General features: G+C 46.7%; 2 protein-coding genes across 3 annotated transcripts in view; both read right to left on the bottom strand.

Annotated features, from left to right (window-relative positions):
• Nucleotides 1-16,308, bottom strand: part of DAPP1 (dual adaptor of phosphotyrosine and 3-phosphoinositides 1) — a 35,588-nt gene extending 19,280 nt beyond the window's left edge. The window contains exon 1 of one of the 2 annotated variants that reach the window (XM_083459350.1): nucleotides 15,994-16,308. In XM_083459350.1, coding sequence (XP_083315476.1) covers nucleotides 15,994-16,094 — 101 coding nt within the window. In that variant the 5' untranslated portion in view covers nucleotides 16,095-16,308. The remainder of the gene's footprint in view (nucleotides 1-15,993) is intronic. The other variant, XM_083459349.1, reaches the window with a different exon arrangement.
• LOC310686579 (syncytin-1-like) lies at nucleotides 8,953-11,556 on the bottom strand (the record flags this gene model as incomplete). Its single annotated transcript, XM_083460411.1, has 2 exons — nucleotides 11,339-11,556; nucleotides 8,953-11,167 (listed from the first exon to the last, which is right to left on the bottom strand). Exon 2 carries the CDS (start codon nucleotides 10,972-10,974, stop codon nucleotides 8,953-8,955), a length of 2,022 nt encoding a protein of 673 aa, XP_083316537.1. The 5' UTR covers nucleotides 10,975-11,167; nucleotides 11,339-11,556.
• Nucleotides 16,309-21,616: the final 5,308 nt, after the last annotated feature.

Here is a 21,616-nt window from a genome sequence, read left to right as displayed (position 1 = left end):
ACCAGCAAGAATGAGTCTTTCTGTAAAAAAAATTAATGATTTAAATCAAGTCTTACTGACTAGTGATTTAAATCATGATTTAAATTGATTAGATTTAAATCAAATCCACCCTGTAGGAAATGCAAAGGGACAACATATTCTGGCAAAAACAAGTGCCCACAACATATAATGTTGCAGTCATAAGCATATTTATGTGGGAGTAAGCATCAGTGAGAGGGACGCGGGTGGCACTGTGGGATAAACCACAGAGCCTAGGACTTGCCGATCAGAAGGTTGGCGGTTTGAATCCCCGCAACGAGGTGAGCTCCCGTTGCTTGGCCCCAGCTTCTGCCAACCTAACAGTTCGAAAGCTTGTCCAGGTGCAAGTAGATAAATAGGTACCGCTCCAGCAGGAAGGTTAACGGCGTTTCTGTGTGCTGCTCTGGTTCGCCAGAAGCGGCTTAGTCATGCTGGCCACATGACCCGGAAGCTGTATGCCAGCTCCCTCAGCCAATAAAGTGAGATGAGCGCCTCAACTCCAGAGTCATGCACAACTGGACCTAATGGTCAGGGGTCCCTTTACCTTTAAGCATCAGTGAACACAGTGGAGCTTTGCCCTGAATAAACGTGCATTGTCAGGAACATTGCCAGCAGAGTGGTGGCAGTGAACACCTGAGGCTATACATGTGGGACACACACCCGAGTATGTGCATTGGATCACAACCTTATACAATTTGGCACATGGATTCAAATCTATCGAGCTCCTTTGGAGAGGGCATGCAACTGGGGAGCTGCCGAGGCCAAAATTATCAACTGCTTTCACACAGTAGCTATGTACAAATTAGACAAACAGGTATACATAACCCAAAATAAAATTCAACAAAGGGGAGACAGGAGCAGAACTGGCCAGTTCTCTCTGGACAGCTATTCTGATAAAACAAAGGTCATCCTTCTTCCCAGTACAAATCAGGCACAAAATGCATTCAACAATACAGTGTTTAATTGCACTTGGCAACTTTGCTAGGCCTTATTTGCAGCTTCAAAAGGAAGACCAATGAGGGGTCTGATGCAATTTATTGGGATCAGGTCACATCAACGTACACTGATCCCAGTAAGTTACATCAGGCACCCGACTGGAGAATGCAGTAAATGTGAGTGTGGCATTGAGGTTGCTAGGAAAGTGAGCCACTTTGCCCCTTTAGAAGGAAAACGCCTGGAAGAAGAGGTCCAAAATAGAAATTGTGTGTCAACAGAGCTATTCTAAAATACCAGCATAGAACATGGAAGATGGGAACATAGAAAGCTGCCTGATACAGAGTCAGATCATTGGTCCATGCAGCTCTGCACGGTCTATACAGACTGGCAGTGGCTCTCTCGAGTTTCCAACTGGGGACATCCACAATCAGCTACTGTAGACTGAAACAGATCTTCTGCACGCAACATATGTATTCTATGGCCATTCTGTCATGGACAAGGCCTATATATACCAGGTCAGAATTGTACTCCACCTAGCCAGGTATTGCCTGTCACTGATGACTCCAGATCTTTGGGCAGGTATTTCCTAAACCAAATCTTTTAAACTGGAGATGCCAGGGCTTTAACATGGGACATTCTGGAAGTAAAGCATGTACTCTACCTCTCTGCACAAGCTGTGATGCTGTATGGGGGAAACCTAAAGGATTCCCCCTCCCCCAAGCATTCTATGTTCCCCATGGAAAATTTTCCATTGCATAAGTTCATTGGTAACAACAAATGGATGCCAACTGCAGATACGCTATTAGGCAAGCTTGGCAGCTTCCAGGTTTTTTGCTTTGTTTGCTGAATACAAGTAAAAGCACGCCAAGCTAGGTCACCCTTTAGGGCATTAGAAAATTTTCCCAGTGCAAACAGAACATTTTCCGATGCAAATTAGCCTGTTTCCCAGGTTGCATGGTGAGCCCCCCCCCCGGTGGAAATAAAGACTCGTGACACAATTATTAAGGTTAATGGGCTAAATAAGGCCACAACTTTATTGGTTACAGGTGATGAGCGGTATTGGCTTAGGCATTTGACCTAACCGACTATATCCAGCTTCAGCCCGTCCACTAGAAGTCGGGGAAGGGTTAACCACCAGTAGGGGGAGTCCTGCTGATGCACATCAACTAGGAACTCCCCAGAGTCACCGTTCAGGGGCGTGCCTTAGGCCCTCACCTCCATAGGCTTTGGACAGGCTTCGGAATCCTTTATCGGACTACCCTTCAATAAGCGGGGCAGGTGATGGCGCTTCCTCCCCTCTTCTATCTACATAACAATACCAATACTAATGCCTAACCGCCAACACCAAGAAAGTTGTAACGATTTGCTACGAGGTAGGTGAAAACCAAGTGGTCGGTGCCAATTTCCCAAGTGGAAAAATTCCTACCAGGCCCCTCAACGGCGACCAACCAAGGTCCATAGCAAGGTCAAAGACGAAAAAACCTTAAAGGGCAGGAGGGTGGAAACAGGAACAGTTGGAGGTGGCAAAAGAGGGAGATCCCTGGCTGCGCCTGCGTTAAATAAGGCAGACCACACACCCAGAGCCAGCCAATTGGCCGGCCAGGGAGTGACACAGCCGGGGATTCCCCCAATTGCGCGTGTTGGGGCCGTGATGCCTGCAACCCCACCTCCTCTGTAGGGCGGAAGTGGCTAAACCCACATCACTGAAATTGCGTGAACCCACGGTGTGTGCGTTCAAGCCTTAGATCCCTTCTGAAGTGTAGACATCTTCCCTGCAAATGGCAGGTATTGTGAAGCTTCTAGATTGTTGACTAGGCAAGAGGAGAAGGCCTCACCAAAGAGTACTTTCTGCATACCAGAGTTTAGCCCCCAAAATCAGGGACCCTGAGCTGGAAAACACACTTCCAGATCTAGATTTGCATATAGCCTTCCCCTGATATTCTGTGGAATTTAACTGTATTTAGAGGAGACATGTGCATGATAGATTTTGCAACCATCATAGTTTGAGCAGCCAGATTTCTGTGGTTCATTCAAAAAAAGTTAGCTTAGGTGGCGCTGTGGTCTAAACCACTGAGCCTCTTGGGCTTACCGATTGGAAGGTCGGCAGTTCAAATCCCCACAACAGAGTGAGCTCCTGTTGCTCTGTCCCAACTCCTGCCAACCTAGCAGTTCGAAAGCATACCAGTGTAAGTAGATAAATAGGTACTGCTGTGGTGGGAAAGTAAACTGCGTTTCTGTGCGCTCTGGCTTCAGTCACAGTGTTCCGTTGTGCCAGAAGTGGTTTAATCATGCTGGCCACATGACCCAGAAATCTGCCTATGGATAAACACCGGCTCCCTCAGCCTGAAAGCGAGATGAGCGCCACAACCCCATAGTCGCCTTTGACTGGACTTAATCATCCATGGGTCCTTTACCTTTACCTAGGTGATAAATATATGGTGTTGAGTTGAACCATTTCTTATGGTTCAGTTCAGTGGTTCCCAAACTTCCCCCTGCCATGGGCTAATGGAAAATAATGGTGGCCAAATTGGTGCTTTTTTCCTGCTTGTTGCAGCAATTGCAATTTCATGAGATTCAGATTGTAATGCAACACAATACAACATAAAAGTTAGAAGCAATTAAAATGCAATTAAAAAATCAACATGACTATTCAATGCAATTGATGTGCTGTCTCCCACCTTCAACCACAAATCCACAGACATGCCACGGACCACCTGAATTAAGTTCACTGATGGTCCATGGAGCACAGTTTGAGGACCCCTGATCGAGTTGGATGGTGCAATGACAAGAGAAGTAATTGATTGAGGGTAGGCATATCACCAGACTCTATCAAGTCTCTTCATTACATATGATACCAGAGACAAACACTGATCTTAGAGAACCCTCCACATTGACAGTATTTGAGAGTCAGTCAGAGAACAAAGCCTCATGTACAAGACTTGGCATATAACTATAGACGATACGATGGAAAGAGAAAGCAGCAGTGCCACAAATTACATGGAATTAACATGGCACACTTTTAAAATTATTGCTTGTCTCTGAACATATTGCTAAGTCCATCTATGACTCATTCGCAGTGTTTACATGTGCTGTTGAAACTGACTTGTGAAATAACGTGTTTGTGGTTGTTCCCTAGAACTTCTCTGGGTTGCATGAGTGGCCTCTGAATATTGGCCAACATCTCTTCACACATACCTCTCAGGTCTCATCAAACACAACGTGCCTTAAGCCAATTCAGTTTCATCTCCTTTTCTAGCCTACTTTGGTCATTATCTGCCTTGCAGAGCAATGCTATATACCTCTTCTGGTTCAGAAATCCCACTCTGGCAACCATAAAATCAGAGTATTTTTAGATATGTTTTACTCATGACCTTTCCTGGCAATGTATGCATGTGTATATAAACACACACACACACACACACACACACACACACACACACACACACACACACGATTTCCAGTCAAATGTGCCCATTTTCACCCCTGCATACTAGTCTCACATTGTGCATTACTGTTAAGGTGACCATGTATTCTACATTACAGAGGAAAATACCTCATTTGAAGGTGTCCTCTCTTTGAAGGGCTGCCTAACCAACGTGTGGTTTAAAGATATAAGACCCTAAGAAGAGAGGACAGCAGGGGGTCTTGAAGTATATTTTATGATGTAAATTGCAGTCAAAAGTGTTCTATACATACATCAGTTAATGAATGATGGGGTGGCAAGGCTAGCATGTGAGCGCTTGTCTGGTATGATTCTAGTTGTTGATTTAGTGGACAATATTTTTTAAAGCCAGAATCTTAATCTGTGATGGATGGTCAATTCAACAGACAAAATTAACAAAATATAACCATAGATGGAATATTAAGCCCCAAATGGCTATCTGCTACTTCACAGGAAAATGGCTGAGACCAGGAAGATGATTGTCAGCAAAGTTTCATAGAATTGTAGGGTTGGAAGGGACCACGAGGGTCATCTAGTCCAATCTCCTGCAATGCAGGAATCTTGTACCCAACTTGGAGCTCAATATGTTTAGTGTTTCCTCATTTGGTCAGTTCTGCCATTTCTACCCACTGACAAAAAAGAAACAGAAGTCGGCATAGATGGGAAGTTCAGTCCAAAAGCAGCTGCAGAGATCAACCCTCAGTTAAAGCATTATCTGGAGATACTTGCTGCTCTACAGAAAAGTCACTGAGGCCAAGATGATGTCACTGCAGTTTCTAAGAAGATTTTAAAGATTTCCTCATTTTAGAAACAACAGAATAGCCACTTTCAATTCAGCTTAGCAAACTAATGAACATTTGTGTCCAAAAGCAATTGTGCCATGCACCCATGGATATAAAAGAAGTCTAAACACTGAGGCCAGAAGTCCAAAAAAATACAGCCTGGGACATTTCTATGCAAAGCTAAGCACAGTAACTGCTTACAGCAGCAATAATTGGTGATAACGCAATCCACTGAGAAAAAAACCCTGGTCTTGATTGAGCCCTAATCTTTATCCTAAGATTCCTTACACTGAATGCATGAAATCCTCTTAACAGCTTGTGAGCTGTTTAAAGATATTTGTTTCTATAAACCATTTAAGTTGACCCTCTGAAGATGGTACGCATACCACAAGAGGTGAACACTCTCACAAAGAATTCTGTGTGACACCTTCAAGACTGATGGATTTATTGTTGTGTAAATGTCTATGGATTAGAGCCCAAGTCTTTTTAGTCATTAAGGTGTCCTAAGACTTCTGTTTCTATTGCCTTTTATGAGAAGGTGTTGGAAATTTCTGTTTTCCAAATTACTTACAAGCACTCCAAGACAACTACAACCGGTGGCTTTACACAAGCAAATACCTGTGATGTTAAATTACATTACCATTATTTGCTTGTGTACATGACATCTTCTTAAAAGCTTTCCCCACGCAAACATGTTCAATCCTTTTTTGAAGGCTGGAATAAATATATGAGAAATAAAAGCATAAATAAAATGCTCTCTCAGCTCATACAAAAGACACAAGTGTCCAGACTCATAAATGCCTAATTATGTAGTAACTCCCTCTTCATTCCTAAGATCACTTAAATACAGCCTTTATTTCGCTCTGGCTTTTACAACTCCACATTCCCATAGTATCTCCTGGTTAGCTTTGTTCCTCCAGAAAAATAGAGAGCAATTTCTGCCCCCTGTGTAATAAAGCCAGTCTGCCATTAGTTGAAGCAGGGTTGCAGTGAGATCATAGAATTGTAGAGTTGCAAGGGACTCTGAGGATCATTTAGCCCAAACCTCTACAGTGCAGGAAGATGCAGCTGTCCCATATGGAGATTGAACGTGCAACCTTGGCATTATCAGCACCATGCTCTAACCAGTTCCGCTATTCAGATAAAACATAGTCTGTGGCTTCTAAATCTGGGCACTTCCAGACTGTTGGCATTAACAGGTGGGATTCAATCACAAACCAACTAGTTCAGGTTGCACAGTTTTAGACGATCTGGAGATCTTGTGCAACAAATCTGCTTCCCCGAAAGCTCAGACCTTTTGCAAGAAGGGATGGGGAAATGCACTAGAAAGTGGGAGATAACACTTGTTTTGACACAACATCAAACCTCACAAATAAATCAGGGTGAATGCTTATTAAATAGCCTAATCTCATTAAGTTGCCTAATCTCCTTGCAAACAAATCAGGATGAATGAGGCCTCCTGGAAACTCCCTCTGTGTTCTTTTATGTATACAACTGAAAATACGGTACAGGGAGAAACCACCTTGTGTTTTTCAACATGGAAAACCAACATCAGACTCTGCCCCCTGCCTCCACACAGTTGCTCAAAGAAAACCAAAAGTGTCATGAATAACTGCTGAATCTTAGGAACTTCTGACCCACAGACTTTTATTCCCTTTCTCTTTTCACAAGAAATCACATAATCACACGCTCATTTATGGCAGAGAGAGAGAGAGAGAGAGAGAGAGAGAGAGAAAAACCTTAATGTCTGAGACAGTTTAGCATCTCAGTGAGAACTAGATTTTAGTTTTACAAGGCACAGTGTGTCTCCTGTACATTTTTCTGGCTGGCTACATGGCAAATGTAACTTACTTAAGACTCGGGACATCAGCACAAGGGAAGTAGATCTGATGGTGAAGAACACACATACACACTGCACCTTTAGGGACACTGTTTGTGTGGCTTTAGCTGTTAGTGCTACACTTCTTTAGGGGTTTATTTATCCAGGCAAACACAAGAAGAGCCCAGCTGCTGAATCGGAACAAAGGTCTAGCCAGTCCAGGGGTCAGCAACCTAAGACCAATGGGCTGGAAGCGGCCCGCGGAGGTTGTTTGACCAGCCCACAAGCCACACCCGAACTGAGCCACCCGCTCGCTTGCTGTGCTAAACTGGTGCGGCGTGGAGACTCGCTTCCACGGCGCTGGAAATTGCATCTGTGCATGCACAGATGCCCAAAATCATGGGCAGGCATGCTCACACGGGCACGCAGTCCGGCCCACGGAGGTATCTCCGTGGCACCGATCTGGCCCAGGCAAGAGAAACCTTGCCGACCCCTGAGCTAGTCCTATGACAAGACCACAATCAGGACAATTATTATCCCTCACTGTTGCCCCTCAGCAATTGGTATTAAGGGCATTTAGAGGCTGCAGAACATTTGGGGGGGGGGAGTGATTTGCTACACAGGAAGGACTTAATTCAAAATGACAGTCCACATCTCCCTATCATAGTTTGGAGATCAGGGGTGTGCCACAAACTCCCATGCCCTCACACCACATCCTACCCTGCTCTTGTGCTCAGATTTCCCTTTCTCTTCCATCGTTGCTGTTACGGAAAAATCTGGGTGCGTATTTACCCTGCCACCCAGCCAATCGGACCAGGTCCGTGGATTCTAGCGGAGGAAAAGGAAGCTCAGCCGGACGCAGGAGCAAAACGCAAAGATCCGAGTTTATTGCGCAACAGGTTCAAAATGGCATTGAACCCCGAGCATGGGGCGACATCAACTTTTAAAAGTTCCCTCCAAGTCCCAGAATACAGTGCAACAAAACGTCATGAATACATTAAAAGAAGGCTGGGTTTTCCAGGTTACATCATGAATACATTACAGGAAGGTGGGATTACATGGATTAGCATTTCAGGAAGGGAGGGGGGAAATATGCAGAGTAAGAGATATGCACAGATAAACACAGATAAGCGTTTCCTGAGTACAGGTGATGGGAGACAATAGCGGAGATATGCATCGTCTGCCACCTGGCATCGCCCGGAGGAAGGGTATGGCAGAACGATCCGACAGGATTAAGGTCTTCCTGAGTACGTGACCTGTCGCTCAGGGGATCATGGAGGCAGGGGCAGCATCATGGAGTCCATAGGGAGCCGAGTTGAATGACACCAAGAGGAAAGAAATCGGAGTTACGGTTGATTTTATATCAATTTTTAAAGGTTTCCTATGCTGTCTGACCTATTCCGTATCGGTGATTGAAAGTGGAAACAAAATGGATACATTGTAGCAAGAATGGATACATTTTGACAGCTTTACGAGGCCCTTGGTTTCGGATCCATTGTTCTCGCCGTGGGGGGCCGTCAGCAGCTTGTCAGTAGGCTCAACGAGGCGTGCAAGGGCTCCGTGAGCTAGCTCGTGCAGGATAAATGCATGGCTGTGATTGGCTAAGGCGCAGCCATAGGAATTAGCGGAGAAGCTGGAACGCCAGGTCTACCCGTTCTAAGAATGGAGCGTGAATAGCCATAGGAAGAGATAGGAGGATTTGAGCTTATTTCGCTCCAGAAAGAAAGAAGGAAAAGGGGTGACGGGAGACGTGTGGTGCTTGTGTAACGGTGAGGGGGCTGAGGGTGGGTGTATTGTGGGCACCCTCGAGGTCATCGCCTCGGTTGTTCAAAGGAGAAGGGGAAAGGAGGTACCCCCCCCCCCTTTCCCGGTCCGTATCAGTCCCCCATTCGGAGATAGATTTGCATTAAAGTTCTGTAAGAACTTGCAAATCCTTTCTCCGCACCATTGGAGCATCAAATTTCGGTGATCTCATACTCCCCTTCTCCCAAATGCCTCATCTGTACGTAGTCCGGGAAAGTGGGAGCATGTCGGGAGTGGGAATAGGCTCGAAGAGGGAAGGAGCTAGGCGAGGCAGAATGACGGAGGAAAGAGCAGCAAGGGGTAATACAATGCATAGTACAACAGAGGATGGAGACACAAAGGAAAACAGTTAAAATGATGAACACCACGACTTTCAATAACTGCCTGAGCCAACCCAGCTTGGGCAACCATCCCCATAAGTCCACGTCGGATAGTCCCTCATGCTGGATGTCGTGGAGCTTCCCTGCTAGCTCATGAATGTTATTTAAATGTCCAGTTATATTCAAAGTCTGGTCAGTCACATATGTGCAGCACTCTGTGCCTATTAATGCGCAGGTGCCTCCTTGACTGGACAAGAGGAAGTCTGTCGCGATTCTCGTCTGTAGGCTCAATTGTCTTACCTCGGATAGTTCCGACATGAGAGAGTCTGTGATCTGAGTCGCCTCCTGCATGAACTTAAGGAGGATGTCGGTGAGTCGGAGAATATCCACATGATTTGAACCGGCACCGTAGGCGGGGAAAAGCGACCGGCCTACGGTCTCTCCATTTGCAGCGACATCTGACAGATCTGACAGCTCCTTTTGCTCCCTTTTGTTTCGTTGTCTTCCAGGGGGTAGGTGTGGTACTATTCTAATTCCGGGAACGATGTAGCCAATGAAGCAGGATCCGGACATGTGTGGGCTCACCCATGTGTAAGCGCGGTGTCCACACACCCAGAATAGTCCGCTGAGGTAAGATTCCATCCGGCCTGAGGCAAAAGTTTGCAGGAGCATGGTATCTGTGGGTTGTGGCTTCCAGTCCAAGGGGTGTCCGACCGCAGCGGCCCAGGCAACAGTAAGGTTAGGAAAAGTCCGGGAGTCCCTAGTGTTGGAGACGGTGACCAGTCCAGTTGGTAGGATTTCTAGAGTGTTGATGCATGTACTGGATCCGATGAAGGTTCCTTCCCCTGAGAAGCTGCGGCAAAGGGGTCCCTTTGTGGGGCCGGTGAGGTAGAGGTATTGATGTGTTAAGTTGAGTGCGGTCAAGTTCCAGGAGGTAACATTTCCGGAACGGAACTGTTCTAGGGTCACTGGTACAGGAACCAGTGGGAGGCTCTGTTGGAGATGGCTGGGTGCGTGAGCGCAAATCCAGCAGTCCGGGTAGGGTGACTCCTTCGCCACCTGGCTGAGAAGCTTAATGTAGGAGTTCTGCTCCCAAGATGATAGGAGATCTTCTCCCGGGAGTGCCGAGTCAGTGCCGAATTGTCGGGGTGCCGTACCAACCGGATGGAGGGGGTCGGTGGTGTTCAGTAGTCGCCTATCCCTGGCGATACCGCCGCATCGCAGGGGTCCGACGTGGTCCCAGGAGGGGGAGAGTGAGGGGTGTATAGGGTGGTGCCACCCTTCGAGATATTCAGCCCCTTTCCACTCATGAGTGACCCCTAAGTCCCATAAACAGCAGAACCGTCGCAGGCAGAGTCCTTGGAGTTGGGGCTTTCGGGTTTCTGGGGTGGAGTGGAGGCATTGGAACCCGAAAATCAAGTTTCCAGAGGGGTGGCTTGATTGCGTATAAGCGTGAGTAGCCCCTCCTGTCTCGACTTCGGTCCAATTCGGGGTTTGTGAGACCTCTCCACTCTCGTAAAGAAGATAAGTCCCATTTCTGCAGGTCAGCCGGTAAGAGGAGTGGTCAAGAGTGAGAGCCGCAGAGCCGATGCGGTGTAAATCCTTGTTCCGGATGAAAAGTTCCCAATATTCGTTTTCGGCGAGTTGGGGAACTAGGGAATGGCGCAGCAGGGTTCGGGACTCAGGGAGGCAGAAATCAAAGTCCCCCATTCGATCAGGGTTTGACCTTCCCGTCTCGACCTCATGATAGTCCAAGAAGTGGTAGTTCGTTTGCAAGCCCGTGCAGTGGTCTGATGAGATGGACGCGACCGAGGATAGGGCAGCGAGGAGAAGGGCGGTGCCAAGCAGACCCATGGTTCGGATGCGTGTAGGGAGGGCGCAGATGGTCTAACGAACAAAGGTGTTAGGTAGGGCGAGGCTGCAGATCGAAGTTATCAAAGGAAGCTGTTGAATGGAGCTGTCAGATGAGCTGTCAAAAGGCGAAGCTGTCGACGAAGTAAGCTGTCAATGGAGCTGTCAAACGGAGCTGTCAGATGAACGAAGCCAGCTGTCAATGGAGCTGTCAAACGGAGCTGTCAGATGAACGAAGCAAGCTGTCAATGGAGCTGTCAAACGGAGCTGTCAGATGAACGAAGCAAGCTGTCAATGGAGCTGTCAAATGGAGCTGTCAAATGAACGAAGCAAGCTGTCAATGGAGCTGTCAAACGGAGCTGTCAACGCGTCTGAAACGTAGCTTGATGGTGTTGGTATCTGGGATGATTTCAGACGTCCAGTTGGGTGTCGCGGTGTCTGGTCCGGTCTGTTGAGCCCGACCTTGGCCCCGATCTGCTGGTCCGGTCTGTTGAGCCCGACCTTGGCCCCGATCTGCTGGTCCGGTCTGTTGAGCCCGACCTTGGCCCCGATCTGCTGGTCCGGTCTGTTCCTCGTCGTCGTCGATGTACGAGGTCGGTGGTGTGGGAGGGGTCGAGAAAGTGAAGTCCTCTCCGGGGTTTTCTTCCGTCTCCTGAGGGGGTGGCGCGGGCTTACACCTCGTGTGATGGATCCACGAATTCTTCTCTCCTACCTTCACAGCGGTTGGTGATGTGAGGAGGATTTGGTAGGGGCCGTCCCAGGCGGGTTGAAGGGGTTCCTTTTGGTAAACCTTGACGAGAATCCAGTCGCCGGGATTGAAGGAGTGGGCTTGCACGTCGATGGGCAGGTTCTGTCCCTCGATGGCCGCGTACTGGTGGAGGCGCTGTAGTTGCGTCTGGAGCTGAATGACATAGTTAGTAAGTTCTGCTTCCCCTAGTTCGAGCTCCGAAAGGGGAAACAGAGTATTATAGACGGGAGGGGGCCTCCCGAATAGGAGTTCGTACGGAGATAGTTTCAAGGGTCCTGTGGGGGCACTTCGTATATTGTGGAGAACTAATGGGAGTGCGTTCACCCACTTTAGCCCAGTAAGTCTGCAGAGTTTTCCAAGTTGTGTTTTAATTTCTTGGTTCATACGCTCTACTTTGCCTGAAGATTGTGGGTGATAGGGTGTATGGAGATCCCATTTTATTTGTAGAGCCTTTGTGACCGATTGCACTACTTGAGCCGTAAAATGGGTTCCTCTGTCGCTGTCTAGGCGGCGGGGAATTCCAAACCGGGGAATGATGTCCTGCAAGAGGGCTCTGGCTACTACGGAGGCGGTTGGCTTTCTACAGGGAAATCCTTCTACCCAGGAAGAGAGTTTATCTATTATAATGAGGGCGTGTTTAAAGCCTTGGCAGGGTGGTAGGTCGATAAAATCAAGTTGTAGGCTTTCGAAGGGGACGAATGCCCATAGTCTGGCACCCGGAGGTGCCCTGGGTTGTCTCTTGGGGTTGTAGGAGCTGCAGGTAATACAGTTCTTAGATGCTGTAGTGGCTGCGATTGCCAAGCCTGGTGCGTACCAAGATCTCCTAACATGTTCTATCAGTCTCCCTTTTCCCCAATGCGTTTGTTGGTGGAGAATCCTCACCAATTTTGGAACCCATGTTTTTGGAAGAACGGGTCTGCCATCGGGGAGGACCCAAACGTCATTTTGTTGTACTGCACCCACTGAACGCCAGAAAGTCTTTTCTTCCTCAGGGGCTTCTTTGTAAATCTGTGTGGGATCTACATTAAATGGGATCTGAAGGGCTTGAAACTCTGATTCTTGGTTGGGGGGGCGGAGAGCGGCTGCTTGAGCCGCGCAGTCGGCCCGTCGGTTGCCTCTTGAAACTGGGTCCCTTCCTCGGGTATGTGCTTTGCAATGCACAACTGCGATCGCGCTGGGCATGTGGATAGCGGTTAATAGTCTTTCCACTAGGGCGGCGTGTGAAATTTTGGAGCCTGCAGCTGTTAGGAAGCCCCTTTGTAGCCAGATTTGACCCGTGGTGTGGACTAAGCCGAAACAATATTTACTATCCGTGTAGATGGTAGCCCGCTTGCCCTCGCTGAGTTCACAGGCGCGTATGAGCGCTATTAGTTCTGCTGCTTGGGCGCTATATTGTGGGTTGATGGGGTTAGATTCTAACACTTCAAATTCCGAGACTATGGCATATCCCGTTTTCCTTTCCCCTTCTACAACCTTGGAGCTGCCATCTGTGTATAGTACGAGGTCCGGGTTTTCTAGAGGTATGTGATCTAGGTCTTCCCTGGGTTTCTCGGCTTGACGGACTATTGTGGCACAGTCATGATGCGGGGTGCCATCCTCCGGGAGGGGTAATAAGGTGGCTGGGTTTAGGGAATTTACTCGCTTAATTGTGACGTTCGACGGGGTCAATAAGAGGGCTTCATGGGCGCCAAGCTGTTACGGAAAAATCTGGGTGCGTATTTACCCTGCCACCCAGCCAATCGGACCAGGTCCGTGGATTCTAGCGGAGGAAAAGGAAGCTCAGCCGGACGCAGGAGCAAAACGCAAAGATCCGAGTTTATTGCGCAACAGGTTCAAAATGGCATTGAACCCCGAGCATGGGGCGACATCAACTTTTAAAAGTTCCCTCCAAGTCCCAGAATACAGTGCAACAAAACGTCATGAATACATTAAAAGAAGGCTGGGTTTTCCAGGTTACATCATGAATACATTACAGGAAGGTGGGATTACATGGATTAGCATTTCAGGAAGGGAGGGGGGAAATATGCAGAGTAAGAGATATGCACAGATAAACACAGATAAGCGTTTCCTGAGTACAGGTGATGGGAGACAATAGCGGAGATATGCATCGTCTGCCACCTGGCATCGCCCGGAGGAAGGGTATGGCAGAACGATCCGACAGGATTAAGGTCTTCCTGAGTACGTGACCTGTCGCTCAGGGGATCATGGAGGCAGGGGCAGCATCATGGAGTCCATAGGGAGCCGAGTTGAATGACACCAAGAGGAAAGAAATCGGAGTTACGGTTGATTTTATATCAATTTTTAAAGGTTTCCTATGCTGTCTGACCTATTCCGTATCGGTGATTGAAAGTGGAAACAAAATGGATACATTGTAGCAAGAATGGATACATTTTGACAGCTTTACGAGGCCCTTGGTTTCGGATCCATTGTTCTCGCCGTGGGGGGCCGTCAGCAGCTTGTCAGTAGGCTCAACGAGGCGTGCAAGGGCTCCGTGAGCTAGCTCGTGCAGGATAAATGCATGGCTGTGATTGGCTAAGGCGCAGCCATAGGAATTAGCGGAGAAGCTGGAACGCCAGGTCTACCCGTTCTAAGAATGGAGCGTGAATAGCCATAGGAAGAGATAGGAGGATTTGAGCTTATTTCGCTCCAGAAAGAAAGAAGGAAAAGGGGTGACGGGAGACGTGTGGTGCTTGTGTAACGGTGAGGGGGCTGAGGGTGGGTGTATTGTGGGCACCCTCGAGGTCATCGCCTCGGTTGTTCAAAGGAGAAGGGGAAAGGAGGTACCCCCCCCCCCTTTCCCGGTCCGTATCATTATCTAGAACCATAGTTTAGTGTTCTGTCTCTATCAGGCAAACCATGGTTAAAGCCAATAGCCTCCTAACTATACCTTGAAACTAGAATTTCAGGTGGGTTTGCTGTAGGCAGTCCTGGTTAGCTTAGCTCAAACCATAGTTATCCTAGATGCAAATGTAACATTAACAGTAGTTATGGCCAACCATGGGGATAGATTATAGCTTGATGGTAGACTACATACGGTACTTTGTATACAGAAGGTTCTAGATTCGATCTTAACATTTCTGGTTAAAAAAAATAAATCAGGTAGACAGCAATATGAAAAACCCTGGAGACCTGTTGACAGAGTACACAATATTTCTCAAAATGGACCAATAGCCGGAAATGGCACAAAGTTGCTCTCTGTGTTCATGGGAGCTAAGCATTCACATGGGAGACTGGAGAGCAGAAACCCAAACTATGGACTGGAGATAGGAAACAGTGGTTGTTACTCAGCTGTTGAAGGGGATCCAAAAGTTTTCTCATCAAGTAGCACATCTCTTGTAGAGAAACTGCATTCTCGCAGCATCAAACGAGAATGTTTCGTCACGTTATCTGAAGCAAGTGTGCTTAGCTCTGAATACTTTATATAATTGGTCTGTAGGCTGAATACACAATTAAACCGGCTGACTGAATATTTTGTCACTGAGGGAAAGCAGTATGGGATTCTAGGAGTCTTATCCTGTTGGATAATGCTGCAATATTGCTGATAACCAGTGACACAGCATTATTTCATTTAAAGAACAATTGAAGGACTTCTTTTGAGGGTGAATGCACAGGAACCTGCACTGCAAAAGATGGTTCTTGAAGGAGTTTCACGTAAATAAGTATCCCTAACTGAACACTTTCTCTCATCCCTTGCCCTTTCATAGAACTGTAGAGTTGGAAGGGACCTTGGGGTCATCTAGTCCAATCCCCTGCAATCCAGGAATCTTTTGCCCAACATGGGGCTTGAACCCAAAGCCCTGCAATTAAGAAGAAGGAGGAAGAGGAGGAGGTGTTTGGACTTGATATCCCACCTTTCACTCCCCTTAAGGAGTCTCAAAGCGGCTAACAATCTCCTTTCCCTTCCTCCCCCACAACAAACACACTGTGAGGTGAGTGAAGCCGAGAGACTCATGCATTTTTAAATTCAAGGCTCAGAGCTTCAACTTCCAGCACAGAAACACACCTGCCCTGTTTACTTCCAAAAGTGGGGAGGGCAGCAAACAGGAGTGTCAGCTTGCAATACAACTGTTCCTGTCCGCCAAGCCTATTGCCCGGCGTTATCATATGAGCTAGCACTAAAGAAATAAAGCAGACAAGGTTCAGCAGGAAAGGTACCTCTGGTGTCATAACATCAGCTTGATAATGTCAGCAGGCTTTCTCAGCCTTCTCAGAGCTTCCCTGGGAATGGAGGGTTCCTCTGTCTGCTGGAATTACGCACAGCTACTTGTTCTCACCCTAGATTCTGAAGCTCCTCTTCTACATCACTGTGCCCCAAGTGGCAGCGCTGATCCTGCTGGTAGCTCATCCTCCTTTCTTCCATCTCGGCTATGCCCATCCGTAGCACCTGTTGCAGCTCCTCTTCAGGGTACCACTGGCCAGAGGAAGAAAGAGGTGGGAGGCAGGGAACAAATGGGCACCCTTTTGCTTCGGCTTCTGCCTCCCTTCTGTGGACAACAGGAAATCTCTACAACGCAAGCAAGCATGCAAGCAAGAGGTTTCTGCTGCTTCTGCTGCTGCTTGGAGTGAATGAGGAAGTGAAAAATGAGTCCCTCCCTGCTTACACCAAAGTGCCCTCCCTTGCCTCTCCAGTTCAGGCGGAGAATGCCGCCCGGGCTGTTCCGCCTCTCCTGCTGTCATCACTCACTACAATGCTGGGAATGTGTATATACGGAACTAGCATTGCCTGAGCAAGTATTTGTCTCCAAGATTGTGCGTGTGCACATGCATGTGTGAAAGAGAACATTTGCCACTTTGCATAGCCATTTGTGCCTCCCTGCATGTATGATTTTGATAATAATAATAATAATAATAATAATAATAATAATAATAATTTATTTATAGCCCGCTCATCTGGATGGGTTTCCCCAGTCACTCTGGGTGGTTTCCAACAAAACACTAAAATACAATAACCTATTAAACATTAAAAGCTTCCCTAAACAGGGCTGCCTTCAGATGTCTTCTATTGAAGAGTCCTGGAAGGTAAAATGTCGGCCTGGATTTTGTTTGTTTGTTTGACAACATAATATGTGCACACAGTGAAGTAATTGCCTGATGGTGTCAACATACACCCTGTCTCACTCAGCGCTCTACTCAGACCATGTTCCCAGGGTTCTGCAACTTGGATGTCACCCTGGGAGCAAAGCAGCTTGAAGCTTTCTTAAAGGTTTCTTTTGCACTATTGTGGAGAACTGTCTGGAGCCAGGTTGGCCAATGAGATGCCCTCCCATGCCCTGAACCCCTGACCTGCCTGGCAGCAAGTCACCATGCCAAAGTTCAAAGTCCGAGGGCAAATCCACACAAGTCCAAAAGTCAAGAAATGCAGTTCAGGGTCAACCCAAATAGCCAAATCTGAAGTCTAGCAGTCAGGATACAGTCCAGAGTCAAACCCAAAGCACAGTCCCATAGAGGTCCAGGAGCACCCAAGCCAAAGTTCATCAACATCAGCAGTTGAGCAGACCCAGCACCTGAGCTCTGCTTCCCTTTTGTACTTTGCATGTTGACTGCAGCACCTGGGCTTGATGAGGTATGTGGCCCTCACCTGCTCCACGCCTACTCCAGTTGAGGAATCAAACCTCTCCTCCCAGAGTTAGCGAGTCCCACCTGGCCAACTAGGGAGCTGGACTGTGGGCCCCTGCCTCCCTCAGCCTCCTAGAGTGCCCTTGCCACTGTTCTCTACACCTCAGTGCCCACCATGTTCATGCAGACAGGGGCCCCTCCAATGATGGGTCCTTCTGCTGCTCTGGTTCCTGTGCATTGACCCCCATCCCCTCACCATACTCTGTCACCATGTATTTCTTTCTCCATCCCCTGCTTGCCCCAGTGTGTCCTAGTTCTGGTGACATCTCTTGCTGGGTCATCTCTCTTCATCCTTCCCATCACCCTGCCAGTTCATGACATCTGGATGTTGAGCTGCAGCTTCCATCATCCCTGATCATTGGCCATGTTTGATGGAGCTGATGGAAATTATAGTCCAATAACATCTGGAGGACACAACTTTGGCTATCTCTGGCCTAGAGCGCTAGGCTTGGATCAGGGAAAACCAAGATTTAAATCTATGCACAGCCTTAAAGACCATGTGGATAGCCTCAGACAAGCCATAATCTTCCCACCTAGTCTACCTTGCAGGGTTGTTTTGAGGATAAAAAGAGACGAGCTTAAGAGTGCCAGCATGAAACCATGGAAGAACAATGGGATGAAAATGCAGTAATTCAAGGAAATTGACTTTTTTGTGAGGCTCTTTTTTGGTGAGACCAAAATAGCCAGTAGGGATGCTTCTAGACTGAGAAAATTTCGGGTTTGCCAGGCAGTCTGATTCAGCAACCAGGCACACCACATGAGGATCAAACAGCTCAAACAACAAACTAAAGTGGCACAGCAGGTAAGAACGACTCTAGTAAATGAAAGTGGCACATTCCTCCCTGCCAACTTGGAATTTGTGTTCCCTGAGGTAGCTTCATCTTTCACTTCTAAATTAGCACTTTAACTTTCTTAAAAGGAATGAGGAACAAGCCATAAAGTTTCTGTCTGCCAAGATGAGGCCTCATTAGCAGATAGTCTCCTATTAGAGCGGCTGGCCTGGATTGGCGCTGTTTAAACCAGTTGATGCCACAATGTTAGGTAAGCACGCACTGTCTCTTAGACTGCTGCCCACACTTCATCTTGGCTTTCTGCCTTGGCTTTCTCTTCTGCTTTTGAGCTCAGTTTTTATCCTCTTGTGACCTGTAGCTCTGATGGGCATCACTCTTGTTACAGTCAACACACACAGTGTGCTCCCTCAGGTGAGCTGCTAATTAAGCATTGGTCCTCATTTCCTTACAGCAGAGGTTCTCAAACTGGGCCACGCTTTCAGAATAAAAATTTCCCATATGTGCTTGGATCTCACCTGCAAAATACTGATAGTCTGGAGTAGACACACACAAACACCTGTCTTAAACAGTGTCAAACATAACCCACCACCAAATCACAGGCAGTCTGCAGTTTAAAACAATCCAATTCCATCTCGCTTTTCTAGAGTTTTCAGGGGGTTTGTACGGGTTTTGTTTGTTTCTTTCTGTTTATTTTATGTGATTTAATTCTGCTTGTGAGGTCAGATTTCTGCCTTCAAATGTCCTGTGATAGACAAACAAACAAACAGAGCACTAACATGAACTCATAAAAGATGATGTATTTTGAAGTCTGCCACCTTTATCCTCTTTTAGGCAGCATGGTAAAGCAGGTCTGATACACCAGTCAATTTTTATTTCTTGTATGTTCCAGTCTCCAAGTGGTAAGAAACCAACGCATACATCTGGTTTGGAATGAAGGTCCTTGCGATGCAGGTCTCCGGAGATGGTGATGTCATCGTTATTTATTATTTTATTTACACATAAATGCATGCTGAACATAAGATGAAACTACTCACAGCATTAACACACTGACAGAGATTGTTCCCCATTAGGTTTCCAGGGGATCTCCAAAGCCATAGTTTTGGATTCAGTACAAAGATCAAGTCCAGATTAGTAGCTCTTCCCAGCCCAGTGGCGTAGCAAGGTAAGGTGGTACCCGGTGCTGAAAATTTCTTGTCACCCCCCTCCACATTGAAATTATTAAAAGAGAACATAAGATACAGTTGCAAGTGTTATTTTCTGGTTTATTTACATAACATTGTGAGCATAAGCACTTAAACTCTTTCTTTCATTATGGGAATTCCTTATGAATGAATTTTTTTACTTAGTTTCACTATTTTCCAGCTTTGGCTTAACATACAAATACAAACAAATATCATATATCATAACATTTACGTTACTTACCAAGCTCAATATCATAGAGTAGAGGATGATCACAATGAATCAATGAACTAAAAAATGTTACAAAAATAAACTCAGCACGGCACTTTAAGATAAGATAAGATAAGATAAGATAAGATAAATTTATTGTCATTGTCCGTATATACACAGTATACACAACAACGAAAATCAAACACCCACCCAAAGACCGGGTTCACATATACATTTGCACGTATCTCCGATACTCTCATCCTATTCAGACATAATCTATAAAACATAACATAATCCAGAATATAGCATGACCTATTAAAGGCATAACATAACCTGAAACCTATCTCATTCCTTCCTACTCCCTGCTTGCTAAACCTTGCAACTGGCCCTGAGATCATTATTTAGTGCAATCAGAGCTCTTGGATAGAAACTATTCAGAAGGCGTGTGGTTCGTGTTTTCATCGTCCTATATCTTCTGCCCGAAGGCAATAGTTCAAAGAAGTTGTGAGCAGGGTGGGTGGGATCTCTCAGAATATTATGTGACTTCTTCAAGATGCGAGACGTGAAGATCTCATCCAGGGTTGGTAGTCGGAGCCCAATAACATTCTGGGCAATTTTAATTGTTCTCTGTAAAGCTTTTTTATCCGTTTCAGAGCTGCTCCCATACCACGATAATATACTATAGGTTAAGACACTCTCGATGGTACTATGATAATAGGACAGAAGTAGGTGCTGGGATAGATTCAGTCCCCTGAGCATTCTCAGGAAATACAACCTCCCCTGCACCTTCCTCACAACCATATTAATATTTGCAGTCCATGAGAGGTCCTCCGAGATATAAACGCCCAGGTATTTAAAACTACCAACCCTCTCCACTTCCTCGCCATTTATGTGCAATGGTAAAAATACACTTTTCTTTCTCCTAAAGTCAATTATGAGTTCTTTGGTTTTTTTGGTGTTAAGCATAAGATTATTTTCTTTACACCATTGAATTAACCCCTGTACTTCTTTCCTATAAGCAGTCTCATCGTTCTCACTGATGAGCCCCACCACTGTTGTATCATCCGCAAATTTGATGATTGTGTTGGACTTATAAGCTTCAGTAATAATGCACAACTAACTCAACAGAATGACGTGGGGTGACTGACAGGCATGGCAGCGGATAGGATTGGTTGCGGGTTGAGTGATGATGAATCACCGGTTGTTTACGTCTTGCTTGAGTACAAACTGCAGAGAAAGACTTCAGTGAATTGGCAGACAGAAACACCCCCTCCCTTTTCTTATCCATACGCTCTCCACTACACAGCATCGAGTTCAGCCGCGTTTTGTTGCGTTTGTTGACTGAACTAAAAAATTTCAATACATATTATGTTGGCTTGTTGAGGTAAATTAATTGTCACATGAAGTTATTAAACTCATTTTAAATAATATTACTTTTTCCCCAAAAAAGTGTCATGAGCCCCCCCCCAAAAAAAAATTATTGTAAAAACACATGTTTTTGCCATTTTGTCACCAGAGCCGTAACTAGGTATCTTGCGTCCCTAGCAGAACTGTCCAGATTGCGCCCCCTAGTCAAGGCCACCACCCCCTGCTCTGGAAGTCCTTCTGGCGGCACCAGCCCTTCCTTCTTTCTCTCTCCCCCCTCACCTTCCTCACAGAACTACCCCCCCTTTCCTCTCTCAGCAACACCAACACAAAAATATGTGCGTGAGGAAAAGTCTCTCACCCCAAAAAAACTTTGTCAGGGGGAGAGAGAGGGGGGAAGTGGGGGAAGAGAGAAGGAGGGAAAATAAAGGTTTGCTGAGGGGTCAAGAGGTGAGGAATTTGAGTCTGGTCCTTCCACTGGTTGGGGAGAAGGATGGGGGAGGCTGTCCCCCATCTGAGAACACAATGGCTCTTCCCTCCTCCTCCTTTGCTGTCCCCTTCTGCCACTACTGTACCTCAGAACAGCTTGTTATTGGTCCTGGAGAAGGCAGAGAGGTGGTGGGGAGAGGAAACGGGACACTTTTCTCCCCCCCCCCTTTTCCTTGGGAAAAGCCAGGAGACCCAACAACGCCCAAACCGAGACTAGGGAAACTTTTATTCTTAGGAGAGTGAAGCA

This window comes from Podarcis liolepis (genome assembly GCF_965112155.1).
Source record: "Podarcis liolepis genome assembly, chromosome: 9".
NCBI lineage: Eukaryota > Metazoa > Chordata > Lepidosauria > Squamata > Lacertidae > Podarcis > Podarcis liolepis.
Note: the sequence above shows the minus strand (reverse complement) of the source record. Positions and strands in the feature narration are given on the sequence as shown.